Source organism: Xiphophorus maculatus, chromosome 19 (genome assembly GCF_002775205.1).
Source record: "Xiphophorus maculatus strain JP 163 A chromosome 19, X_maculatus-5.0-male, whole genome shotgun sequence".
In the NCBI taxonomy this organism is placed as follows: Eukaryota; Metazoa; Chordata; class Actinopteri; order Cyprinodontiformes; family Poeciliidae; genus Xiphophorus; species Xiphophorus maculatus.
In genome coordinates this window covers 15,913,244-15,927,325 of record NC_036461.1, presented here as the reverse complement: position 1 = coordinate 15,927,325, position 14,082 = coordinate 15,913,244, and the positions used below count along the sequence as shown (strand labels likewise).

General features: G+C 37.2%; 1 protein-coding gene across 3 annotated transcripts in view; it reads left to right on the top strand.

Moving 5' to 3' along the window:
- The window catches only part of c19h15orf41 (chromosome 19 C15orf41 homolog), a 65,501-nt gene that overhangs the window by 27,257 nt on the left and 24,162 nt on the right, over positions 1-14,082 (top strand). For all 3 annotated transcript variants that reach the window (XM_023352185.1, XM_023352186.1, XM_014468525.2), the window contains exons 7-11: positions 2,064-2,143; positions 2,523-2,572; positions 4,246-4,313; positions 5,892-5,957; positions 6,288-6,393. In XM_023352185.1, the coding sequence (XP_023207953.1) occupies positions 2,064-2,143; positions 2,523-2,572; positions 4,246-4,313; positions 5,892-5,957; positions 6,288-6,393 (370 nt within the window). The remainder of the gene's footprint in view (positions 1-2,063; positions 2,144-2,522; positions 2,573-4,245; positions 4,314-5,891; positions 5,958-6,287; positions 6,394-14,082) is intronic.

Genomic DNA, 14,082 nt, shown 5'->3' with positions numbered 1-14,082 from the left:
ATGGTGTCATGAAGTAGACTTTTTGATGATCGATAATGTTTTTATTTTGTTTTGTTGTTTTAGTGTAAGTAGTGATGGATTTGTTTTGCCAATAATTTGGAATTTCAAATTAGTTTTTATCATCGCTTTTGTTGTAATCACAACAAGTGGCACAACATAAATAAAAAAAAAATCCTCATTGTGCAGCTCTGTCATATACTGGGTATTTTTTGTGTCTTACTATTAAGGTATTTGGTCAATCAAATACTTTAATAGTATTTGATTAGTCAAATACGATGATTAGTCAAATACTATTAAGTATTTGATTTTATACTATCAAATGTATTGTCAGATTTTAAAGTAGAGAGGACTAAATTAAATTCAGACTCAATAAAACAACTAAATGGCCTATTAAACTGGAAACTATGAAACAGATGGCGACTGTAGCCTTGTTAGTAGGTAACAGTTGGCCAGTCTTGGTATCGTCACTCTGCTTAGAAATGATTTGTATGGCATATATGACGCCATAGAAATGAGTCAAAAGTGGTTGAGGCTTCTTCATTGCCAAATGCTCACAGCCAGCTAGCAGCAAAATCTTTAGTTGATGTTAGATTGATTTCCTGTTTGACTTCAAAATAAGAGTCTCAAACATAGGTACAAGCTGTCAAGCTTAAAGCAATCGCCTTTATATGTAGGGATCATAATAAAAGTTGAGATTTACTTAAAAAAAATATAGTGACACCATTTGGATAGCAGTTTACAAAAAATGACTTGCTATGACCCCCTGTTCATTTGTCGTAAAAACTGATGGCAAAAATGACTTGACATTGGTTAGTTATGTACCATTTTTTATTTATTTTTTTAGCACACTAAATAATTATATAATTTACTTCTTTTTTACCATAACATTTTAAGCGCATTTATGGTGTTTTCATTTCTCCGGCGGATCCGGAGAATCTCTACCGTATTGGTGCCTACACCATCCATGCCTGAAATGTGAATAGAAACATCCCATCACATTGTCTGCAATACTGCACATCTGTCAGATTCCTCCATAGATATATCACTGAAATGGCACGCCTCAGCCGTTTCGTCACACAATGATACAATCCATTTAATTCAAATCTTTTTAAGAAGTGATTTAAGGAATTTTTAGCGTTTGCTTCTAGCACCAAGTCAATCCAGCATGTTCTCTTTTCCTGATTTATAATGTTAGTCAAGCAAGAATGGGATGAAAGATGCAGAATACTGCACGTTCATAACAAAGATAAACTACATGAAGCGGCTGTGCTGTGGACTGAAACATTTATCTACGGAAAATCTGCATGAGCTTTCTAATAGACAAGGGGAGATATACGACACGAACTGTATACACTGTGTTCAGGCTGCTTTTGCAGTCTGTATTTGCACAGTGTGATGGAATATAGACTTTTTCTTTTCTCTATTTAAGGCAACAATGAGAGTTTTCTTTTTCTTTTTTTTTTGCAAGTGTATTTTGTGATGCAATAGATTGGATAAAGATGCAAAAATCATTTTTTCTTTGCTGATACAGATTTAAAGTTTTCTAACCAATTTTGTCAGATTTTGTGTTTTTTTTTTGTCTGTTTTGTGTTTTTTTTTAATTTATAAGATGACAAATGTCCTGTAGATCCCTTGGGCATAGTTCGTAGTCCTTGGCAAATGAAGGATTTTAAAAATAATCACAATTTAAGATAGATCAAAAAATACATCAGAGTACATTTAGTTGATGCATGTGTTAATAGATTGAAAATGGTGGTAGTTTTGAATTTTCTTTGGCACTGCTGGCCTTGTTATTCATGGTGAAAAGACAGGAATGTCAAAAGTTGAACCATGCACGACGAGGTCATGAAACGGTGGCCTTTGTAAATGGGACCTCTGCACAACCACTACATCACGCAGCTCCACTGAAAAAATCTGTTTTTGACAACAAAAAAAAAGTGTTGATTTCTGAGATATGACCTAAGGAAATTGTGAGATTTAGATCTCCGACCAATTCTTTGCTGCATCTCTAATGAAGAGTTATGTTTATTTTCTCCTAATTATCCTTCTCATCTTGATTTCAGCTTCCAAAACTGTTTTAAACAGCATGCTGAAGGAGCCGTCACTAATTCAGGACCACATTCTTGCAAATAACATCTACCAAGTAAGGATTGTACATTTCTCCAACAAATTTTAATAAATTAGTTTTACCCATCTTAATTTAAAGAATACATATTTGTAATCTTTAAATTAAGTACATACAGTATATGTTTGTTGCCCCATTATTTAACCAACACTTCGCTCATAAACCAGGAGGTTTTAAAGGATACTTCTGCACCTGCCTGACACATGCCATCAATTGTTGATGTTTTCTGATGAAGTCACTTGGCAGCCAGCGGTCATATGTGCCAATCTGCCAGCATCTACTTTATTTTATTTTCCCTCTCTTCTCAGCACTGTATGGGCTTTCCTTACTTCCCTTATACCAGCACTTTTTTTTTCTTTCTTTTGGTGTGCCGTAATATTTTCCCCCTCTTTTTCAGTGCACAATAAATGACTGCTGTTATGGACCGCTGGTAGACTGCATCAAACAGTATCCTATCCCATAAAATTTTAAGCTTGAAATTGACGAGGAGCTATTGAAAAGGGATGAGATGTGTCTGGCTTCACTTGACATAAAAGTTCTGCTTCGCAGAGTGAAGCGTTTCATCCTGTCTGCTATCCTACTCTCACCAATCCGAGGGCTCGAAGGCAATAGAGGGAAGACTAAGAGGAGTGGATAGGTTGATATAAATGCATCTTCATGTGAATTCAGGAGAGGAGACTGAATATTCTCTGATGCAAAAAAAAAAATACCTATGTAAAGATATAAATTCTGAATATTTTTTTGCTGTCCTTGGCAACACTGTAAACACCTGTGCCAAATAGCAGGACGCTGACTTTGCCCCTAGCGAGAGAGAGTCCAGATTTTTTGTGGGGAACCAGCTGGGTAGCACACCAAATATTTCCTGGGGGAGGAGACTTATTTGAATGATTGTAAATGTGTATGCATGTGTTGTTGTCTCTCTCCAGGCTTTCTTGAGTGCAGTGGTGCTCGGTTGTTCTGTTCACAGCCAGTCAAGCCTGTCCCGCGCCGCCCACCTCCTCTTCCTCCCCCTCTTTTTACCATTCTGTGGTAGTCCTCTCATTGTCAGCTCAAAATCTGCTACTCTGACGCGTAGTTCATAATCAACGCCCCACAGTTGTACGCATTCAAGGAACGCTAGCTATACATAACCATGAGAGGAAGAATTCTTTTATGCATGTGTGCATAACCTCTTTTTTGCTATTAAAGTGTAATCCTATTAGAAAATGCCTTTGTCCTTCTAAATAATAACTATTCATATGTGGCATTAGGCTAAACACAAGATTTTGCTCTGTGGCACAAACCGTTGCTCATTTTAATTCAAAATGGCATTTATTTAGAAATGCATTATTTAAAGTAGGTTCTGCAAAAATTTACAGAGGACATGCAGTGATCGATACACTCTATATTTTCTCAAAATAACATTTGTTTTGTTTTGTGCATTAAAGGAAAGCACTACCAAGTTTTCTTGAGAAAACACATTTAATTCACCTGAAACCCTGCTGATGGTCTTTGTTGTCCTGGTTGGAAGTGGCTTTCACTTTGCATTTTTCTTACCAGCTTTATAACTGCTTAGTGAAGACATTTTTTTTACCTTGTCGTATTACTTTGTGTTTTTTTTTTTTTCATTATGATGGTGAAATAAATTTCTTGCAACATAACACAAAGAAATACACAAAAAGTCTAATTTGGTAAGTTTGCGTTCAGCATTTTTTGCTATTCTCTTCGGTACTAAATAGAACATGGAAAGTGAATAAAGTATCTTTCTGTCTTTCTGAAAATAACTAATCTTATTAAGTACATTTAAAAGACAACAATCATTGCAATGCAACACAAACTGTACCTGACCAATACTCTTCTTTTATTCAGATCAGTATGACCATCAGTGGTGTTGACTTGAGGAGAAACTGAAGTCAACAACTGGAGCTTGCCTTTATAAACACGGCTTAATTTGACAAAATGCTGATGAGCTAGAAATGTGTAACTCTGTCTTAAATCAGCAAACTTATTTAGTATCATAAAATTATAGGCTGATTTGTTTGAGGAATGAAGTTATCAGATCTAACTTCTTTTATTTTTTTTTATATTTAAGTAAAAATGCTTTTGTTGCTCTACGTTGAAATCCTTGACACTGTTCTCAGCGCTGTCGGCCAGGAGCACGAGGTGCTACTCCGTGACAAGCTGATGGAGAGAAACCTTTCTTTCCTGGGTGAGTCAGTTTTCCAACTTCTGATCACATTTTTAACTTTAGTTTTTCAGTTCTTGTCTTTGGGTAAACACTGTAATGTAGTTTATGGTATAACCTATATCAAAATGTTCTTGATTTTTACACAATTAGTTGTCATGTTAGGTGGCTGGTAAATACAAATCCAGAAAGCCATTGGTTCACTACTACAGTATAGTTCAATTTAAACAGAAAATGTTTTTGTCATCGATTTGACTGCCACAGTTTTGCCATTATTTTATGTGTAGACAAGTAAGTTGTAGCTCATCATTTTTGTTTTCTTGCAGAAAGCATTTTGTTGTTGTTTTGATCCCAAATTTGCTCTTAGTAAGTTGAATATTACCTTAATCTTTCTTTAAGGTGTGCTTTATCCAGGAACTGACATGTTTGGAAATTATTTTTAAATCTCTCTTAGCACAAGAGGGTCAAACAAACATCTTACCATAAAGAAGTAATTTCTTTGCAGAGGGGTTGATGAATGTTGACACAACTGTCTTACCCTCACTGTATTTTATAAGTAGTTATAAAATGTAGAGTGGAATTTTCAACTCTCCCTCCCATCACTCCAAGGTCAGATAAATGATGAAATATAAGTCATTCCCTCCGTCATTGATACCATATCATTTATTTGGACGTGGAAAGCTGACCTTTCTCCAGGGCAGCACAGAGGACTGTTCTAACACAGAGTTCGAGGGGCATGGGGGCCAGCGAAACACCCTCACCCCCCATCTGATAAATGGATTGGAAATAAGCTCCCCAACAGCAGCGATGGCCCATTAATTTTAATCAAAGCTGATGTAAAAAGTTGATCACATCCACATGAGAATATCAACAGCTCAGTGTGTGTGAGTAGAGGTTCCAATCCTGTGACACACACACACACACACGTTTACAACTGCAGCACTGCATTCAGGGTGCCCCTCTGTACCACAGGCCTCTGGCAGCCCTTACTGACCTCTCTCGACTATCTTCCTTCACCCTTGGCTGATGATGCTACCTCCTCGCTTCCACCCTCCATCTCTCCTCAATTCCTTTCCATGCCCCATTAGTTGAGCTTGGCTGGAGACAAAGAGGCAGGCCCTTGGAACTGAATGACCTGGTCAGCCTGAGATTTAATGGAGAAATCAGGTGTTGTAGATATAATGACCAAAGCACACCAGAAGTCAAGGACAATGGCTGCGGCTTGCACAGTCAGGGGTCAAGCTTACGGAGGGTGTAATGTCAAAGTCGTCCTCCTGCAGTATATTTTCTAGAGAAAAGCCAAACTGCAACCTGAAGGGAAAGGTTTGTAATTAAACATGACATGTTTTACTGCGAACACTGCAAATATGTGACATAACCCGATAATTGGTTTACTGAACTTCTTGTCCTCTGCTATAGTGTTTTCCGTTACTTTTATTATAGGAATTTTACAAGTATATTAGTTAGAATGGTTTGGGATATTTTCATAAACATGGTTTGGAAACATACTTATAGTAGAAATTAAGGTAGGGTTAGTGAATAGAAAATATATTTCAAATATATTTTCTATATTATGAAAATGTTTCATTTTATTTGTTGTAGATGAAAACCAGCTGAGAACTATGGGCTACGACAAAACACCAGATATCATCTTAGAGGTTCCTGTAGGTTAGTATTACAAAAACTGGTTTGCGAATTTCATGTTTTTATTTGGTCAAAGTCATGCTTATTCAAATTAATGCTTGTGCACTTTACACACAAATTCTTGATTTGTTTTTTTAATTAAAAGGTGAATTTCCCTTTATTGTATTTACAGCAGACTGAATATTCATTCATTACACTTATTCATTTAGGTTTTAAATGAATAGATGAATTACTGAAATAAAGATTTTTCCTGCAATTGTAGCTTAACATCTCGCGCCTATTTTATTTTTTACTTTTGGATTCTTTTACGAATCAACATTTATTTGACAATCTAATCTGTTTTTATTTGAAAAGCTGTAGAAGGTCACATCATACATTGGATTGAGAGCAAAGCATCTTTTGGAGACGATCACAGCCATCGAACATATCTCAATGAGCAGTTCTGGAGCTACTGGAACAGGTCAGCCACCCCTTTGTTTTAACTGAATAAAAGAAATGATTTGCTGCCATAATTTTCTCTGCTTCTTCTTTTCTATAACCACAAACCCACCACTAACTTTGCAGTGTTGTAAAAGCTGCTCATATCTCTATCCAACAACCCTCACCACTTCCTCCTTGGTATGGGCCACTTTTACCACAGAATTCCTCATGGTTCATCTGTGAATTGCAATGCTTCCACATCAACTCCTGTTATTAGAGCATTTTACAGCCTGAATGGTCTGTGAGTTCGATTGTTTTGCAGAAGGCAGACATTGTGTTGGAAGGAAAGCTAGGAAGTGGGTGATTAATGCATTACATCTGTTGTCATGAGAACTTTTGGACAGGAACAAGCTTTTGTGGTCTGACTGTTGTAGAAATTGAGGTGAGTTTCTGAATAAATTGCTGGAATGGTTATTTCATTCCTACTTGAAAAACTAAGATTGATATATATTCTTTTCCTCCTGTGAATATGTGCTGTCTAAAACAAGTGTAGAAACCATCAAAACTATTTATTTGGATTCTTCTTATTACAAAGCTACAACAGCAGTATAAGTTGGATTTGTCAATCAGTTCCTTTCAAATGTGTTAGTATAGAAAAGAATATTTATTTAATATTCATGTCAGCTGTGTACAGAATGTCTTCCAAACGGATATAATGAGAGACTTGTGTAATAGCAAACAGACTCGTTGGAGTGGCGGTTCGCGTCCATGCCTTATTTGGCTCTGGGTTCCACTTCCTCACTCAAGCACTGATCCCAATCAGCTGTGATGGCCATCTGACATTTAGTGACATGGTGGTGGAGTGCCAGGAGGGGCCTTTCCTCGGCACTGTGTCCAAAAAGCGAACAGAGACGAGCTTTCTTTGTATGTTTTTGGCTCTTGTGTAGTTCCACATTAGGATCACATTTCTGGATGGATTAAGGGGAAAAAAAGTCTGACCAAAAAAACTGTTTATGGACTTTCAAATGGGCTGAAAACTAGTGAGGTCAATATGAAGTGTGCTATTAAGCTGTGGGATTTAGCTAGTATGATATGTATTCTTCTTTGTTGTAGAAGCAATGAAAAATATTTTTTATTTTATTAAAGACAACACCTCACTTGTCTATCGTTACTATTTTGTCACTCCCTATAAAAAGAACATTTCATTCCCTTGTACTTGAACTATTGCGAAATAGTTTTTTCTTTCTTTTGAATGATTGTGACTAACGAGATTAGTCATAAAAATGTTTAAATCTCTTAATATTGTTTTAAAAACACTTTGTTTCACCCATATATCTGTGTCTGTTGGTCATGCCTATTGTTTTCAGTAATCCCTATGAAATATGACGGATCATAACCACTTATGAAACCACAAGGTCATACAATCCCTTTTGCTTACAGTAGACCAGGAGTAAATTATGTAAAATTACTGTTGTTGATTGTCAAAGTGGAAATGAAGCGTTCCCCTGCCGCTTTGACTTCACAGGAGTTTTAATCATGAGTATCGTTTGGGTATCATTAAGCTGTTTGGATGCAGGTGACAAGCTCAAGATCCTAATTAATGATCTTTTTTTTGCCTTTTTTTGTTTCAAACTAGGAGTTGCATACAACTTGGGGTTTCAATAAGTTCAGATGTAAGACTAACATTTCTGTAAATTCAACTTCAAAGAAACTTTTCTTTAAATTAAATAAATAGACAGAAACTTTATGATGGAATGATTTCCATTCCAATCTATGTCTATAAGTCTTAAATATTGGCCTCAATGTATTTGTCATCTATATTAACTAGATATATACAATAGATCAAGACAATGTGTCTAGTTCTATTGTATTATGGAGCAGACTAAATAGGTCCAGTTTTGTACCTCAGTAGTAAATTAAACTACTTTGGGGACAACAAAGTAATGTCCCCTTTTTCAGAAGTCTTGTAACTTTTTTAAAATTATGGCTATTTTTTTTTTTGTTAATGTCAGGTTTTATAATCTTTGTGTGCATGTTTATATTGCGCTTTGAAAAATGAATGTGAAATAGCAATTATTTCTCAAACTGAAACACGGGCAATATGGGAGAGATTGGATTAATTCATTCTTCTAACCTCACCTCTTATTTGGTTTTAGTTTCTGAGAAAGATTTTGAAGGACAGACCCGTGGTTTATTTGTCCATTCCTTCATCCTTCAAGGTCTGATTTTAGACCTTGACTCTAAACTGCTTTTCTTTGTTATTGCCCTTGCAATCACACACCACTCTTTGTAATTACCTCATTGCTCCTGATTGACATTTCCAGTGATTTGCTTATTTTTCATGAATTCCCTCTTTGCTTTAACTGGGCTGCTTCACCCACTGCTCGTGTTAATTGTTCTTCAGTTGCCCTCAAGCAAAGTATAGTCAGGACATGTTTTTGTAGACTGGAAGGAAAAAAAAAACACATAACTGATTTTCCCTCCAAAGCCCTCAACAACTGCATTTATCATCCAAGCAATAGTCTTGCCAACGCACTAACCCCATAATGAACCCCTCTTCAGTGGAGTGAGGGGTAATGACGCTTCACCTACAATGCTCCCAAGAAAAAAGAAAGAGGATGGAAAAATGGAGAGAAAAACAGCCTTGTGCAGACTCAGATGCTGCGTTCAGGCCCAGTGCCTGGATGAGATGGTGAAGCGGCAGCTATTGGTGTCTTCCAGCCATCAATCTTTAGCTGGTGGCATTCCAGAGCCGGCGAGCCCTCTGCTCTGACGGATGTTCATATAATTGAGTGATCCATCTCGCCCAACTATCAGAGTTGCATAAAAATTATTCACCTGCCTGTGAATATTAAACACATAATGAGCCTCTTGTGTGTTTTAGGAGAAGTGTGTAAGGTTAAACACAGCATGTAATGAAATATGTACTCCTGTGTGGCATCACCCTAACTGTTTTGATTATGGTGGACTTGGTTATGGTTGGCACGGTTTGCAGTGGTTAAGCTTCGGCTCTGTACCCATCTTCATTGTTTTGCACACAATGTGAAGAGTGCATAAAGTTACATTTTGAATCAAAATTATTTGTGCGACTTTTAATGGTCAAAATATTAGCTTTATGTCGTTATTTAATGATTACATATTTTATTCAACAGATTTAAGTGATTTTTGTAAATTTTGTTTGAAATGCAATTTTTTTTGGTTTTTTTTGTTGTTTTTGTTTCTTTTGCACAGTTGCAATTCTGTTTGTGTTGGAACAGCGAGGACTCTGCTGTTTCTATATTTGGTGAGAATTCATTTGGGGAAAAATGCAGTGCAACCTGAAGTGCACAATGCTCTACAGACTGCACTGTGATGTTGTTAGCACTGTGAGACTTGAAATTCTGTATGCATAATTCAGTGATGACTGTGTTGCATTGTGCAAAATTGTACTGCTTTCTGTGCATTGCAATGTCGTTCTAAGTTGCCACGTGTTTAATGCAGTGCACCCTGTTTTGTGGTCTGTATGAATACATATTTCTAATTACGATATACTATACCTTGGCAATAAGACAAGCCCTTAGATATTCAAACTATATAAAATTGCGATTACATCAAAAATGCAACCAGATCAAAATGAGTTTAGGTGCCAGTCCAGACCCTCACAATCCTAACCAACATAAATCAGCTATGCAATTCATGAAGTGCAAATGTGTCAGAGTTGAAAATGTTAGCTCTCATAATGGAAGCTTGAAAAGGTTAGATCTGATAAAAAGCTGTCAGCTATCCACAAAACATGATTTATAGCAAAATAATGGGCTGTATGCCTCATTTCTCTCTCACATGAAATGGGGGTCAAGACTTTTCTGCTGTACATGACCACTTTGAAATTTGCTGAGCTTTGACTGCACATGGAGATGTGATGTTTTATTTTGGTCTTTTTGTTTGAAAGTTGCATCTTTTTAATATGTAACTTGTGCAACTGCAGCAGAAAATGTTCATGTTCATAAAGAACAAACTGATAATTCAGATTTCTCCTCAGGAGTTCCGTGATACACTTTTCATGTATATAATGAAAGTAATCTACGATTTCTGATGAAATAATGATTCTGAACCATTTTCTGATGGTTTTACAGCATCGCTAATCTGCTTTCTGACACACTAACAAATAGATTGATAGATGCGTGATTTATGTGATGTTTTACGATCACTGACACCACAGAAATTGTACATCTTATATTTTATCCCTGAATTTTTTTGTGGTTATATATCTAACATACTGAATGTTTTACTTCAGTCTCAGAATGTCTGTTTGAGGCACCAAATAAATTTTTACATTTAAAATACTTTACGTTATAATTTTGCCTGGATATGCCTATCTGGGTTTTTTTTTGTCATTTCCTTATAGTGATTACTTGAGAATTGTAGGCCAACCTTAAAGTATCTGATTGTGGATCAATCTTTATGACTTCATAGTTTCTTCATAGTTGCAGACACCGGTCACATGTACTGTGCCTTGCATACTCTTTGTAGTGTCTTAACATGTTGTCATATCACAGCCACACAGTCTCTATTAGATTTGGTTTGGGCTTTGAGTGGACCATTTAAGGCATTAAATGCCTTAAACTGTTGTAGCAATGGTTGTATCTTGCTTTGTTGAGGGCTCTGTTTTGGAGCCTCTCAAGAGATTTTTCTTTCAGGATTGCTGCGTATGTAGTTACAGACCTCTTTCGTACAGTTCCTATCTATTTTTCTGTGTGTGCTGATGAAAAGGATCCCCACAGTGTGATGCTACCGCCATCATTTGGCATTATGCGGATGGTGTGTTTAATGTTTTGTTAGTTTTCCATCAGGCATATTTGTGCGTGTAGGTCAAAAGCTTTCATTTTTCTCTCATCTAACTGGAACGTGTTCTCATACATGTTTGCTGCAAACAAAGCTTTTCATTTAATTACTTTTTTATTGCCAGTGTTTGTCACCAGATTAGTGGAGAGATTCTCCCAACTGAGCTGTGGATCTCCTCAGATCCTCTAGAGTTACAGGGCTCTGTTAATATCGCTGAGTGACCGTGTCTTGCTAGATTACCAGTTGTCATACTTTTGTTGCTATTTTTTTCCCCCTGACTAATTTGCAGTGTTCTGCGGTTTTTATGTTTGCTTACTAATTCTTCATAACAAACGTCTGAGGCCTTCACAGAACAGCTGGATTTAAAGTGAGAATAAATTACGCACAGGTGGACTCTGTTTACTAATCATGTGACTTCTAAAAGCAAATGGTTGCACTGGCTTCAGTGGTAGCAGAGTGCAAGGAGTTGAATACAAATGCACATTACTTTTCATATTCTTATTTATTAAAACAAAAAAAAAGTAATTTCCCTTTCATTTCACCATTGCGCATTACTTCTGTGTTGGTGTGTTACATAAACGTATTATCAAATACATTAAAGTTTGTGTTTGCTGCATGACAAAGTTCAAATAATATGAATACTTTTACAAGGCACTTTGTAGTGAGCATATGTGCCTGTTGACTGTCATCTTGTGTAGGCCTGTGTCATAGAATAGAAGGATAAGAGTATTAACAGCCTCTGCAGCTGGCGCATCACTGAGCTAAACCAGATACAGGATGTCACCTGAGAGTGGGTGCCCACAGGTCGTTGCTTTTGATGACACAATTTGGCTGGACATTACAGGCTGCTCCTGAAGACAGGTTCTGGCACTTCTGTGGTGACAAAGTAACACCTCTAAGACCTGTGTTCCACCTCCCTTTACCTCAGGTCCCTGTCAGGATGTATACAACAGAGATGAGATGAAACGTAAATACCTCAGTAATGTTTCTCGCTTACTTTTTATAAATGCAGGTCAGGTGACTTGATTTATGTGTTTGTTTTAAAATATTCGTCATTCAGTTTTCCTGAGTTAAGGTAGAGAAGTGACATTGCCTTTTTCCTGTATATAATAAATGGTGCCCCATGCAGTGCAGGAGCATGGCCTCTCTTATTGTTTCCTTTGTTATGACATCCTCCTGTAGAATATTCCTCCGCTAGAAAAATAGCTACACTGTGGTGACTCCTCAAGGGCTTTGCAAGTGTTTGTTTTAGGGCACAGCAGCACACAAAAGTGCAATGCCGGCCCCCAAAGCCCAAGCAAAGTGGAATATTAATGGCAAATGACAAGTCGGCTCTGATGCTTCAAGGATTTCATGCTTTTAAGGGTGTGCGTCTTGGCGCATTGTTTAAGGCGTCTGGGGTGTAATCGTCACTAGCAGGGCTGTAGCAGCCTGAGGATTTAGCTCAGGTTAAGCCTCCGTGTCTGCTGTTTATTTTAGTCGGATTGTTTATGCGCATTATCCAAATTTGTCATTTATCGCGGAGCGTAAGAGCTGCTGTGACATGGCCGCCGTGTGTATGAACGAGGAGCTGGAACGGCAGCAGCATATACTCCTCCCCCTGTCTCTGCATTGCCACTGACACTCGGAGATGGAGAGGAGAGCCTCGAGTAAAATGAGGTGTGAGCATGTCTACTCCATAAATTCCTGTTTTGCTATGGAAATTTTTTAAGATGAACGTGCATTTTTTTGTCAGCTTTCACAATGTATGTCGTCACAGTTGCAAAGACACTTTTTTTCACCCTCAGTTTCTCTATCTTGCTGTCTCTTCCCCCTTTTTTTCTCTACATTGACCTTCTGGGTTTTATTTGAGCAAGAAGTCAGCAGCATTTATCAAAAGGATACCGAAAAGAGGCCAAGACACATGCAGACATTTTGTAGTGGTCACTCCAACAGATGAATCACAAAAGGGATTGCAGTCTACATTAACTTGATATTAAACTTAAACCAGTATTTTCTGTACTTGGAGTTAAATACACTCACCGATCACTTTATAAGCTACGCGCTGCTATAACCAAGTATGACCACTTTTCCTTTAGCACTGCCTTCATTCTTCATGGACTAGATTCAACTGAATTTAAGAAATACTCGCTGAAACAAGTCCATATTGATGTCCTAGAATCATGTCTTTGCTGCAGATTTGTTTCTTGCATGTCGATGATCTGGCTCCTGTTTTAATACATCCAAAAGCTGCGCTGAATTGAGATCTTTGCAGTTATTAAAGAACAGTGACACAAGTGTCATAAAGGAAGTGATAAAGGTATGGATATGGTCAACAATCATACTAAGTAGCCAAAAGCATGCTTAGAAAATGTCCCCTGTATTCCATTTTACCATCACCAGCCAGAAATGTGGATTCAAGGCAGCACTACACGCTGCACTTCAATGACTTTGTCTCAGTTTTTAGGTATGAAAGCATTAAGTGTTCGTTCTTTTTTTAAGCGCAAAAATAAATAAAATATTTCACAGGGTGACAATCAGGGAAACAATGCTTCATATTTCTGCCTTTGTGTTTAACGAGCAGCTCTGTGTGGACCAGATAATGTGCTCGTACTCATGGTCTGCAGGGGCCATCAGTCACAGTGTGGACCTGGCTGCTCGTGATAAGTGCTTCCTTGTAGATAACCAAGACAGTGGACTTCTTTTTATAGGCCTTCTGCCCCTCACATAACCTTGTTTTTTTTCCCTTTTGTTTTCATTCACATGCCTTATTTCAGTTATATTTAACACTATAGTAAATTGTATAATGTGAATTGATTTAATGCTGAACAAGCACCTTCTTGATGTAGTGTCACTTGCAAAAATATAATTCCATTTGCACAATAGATGCACAAATGTGTAACTCTGAATTTGGGTTTTCATTTTTTAA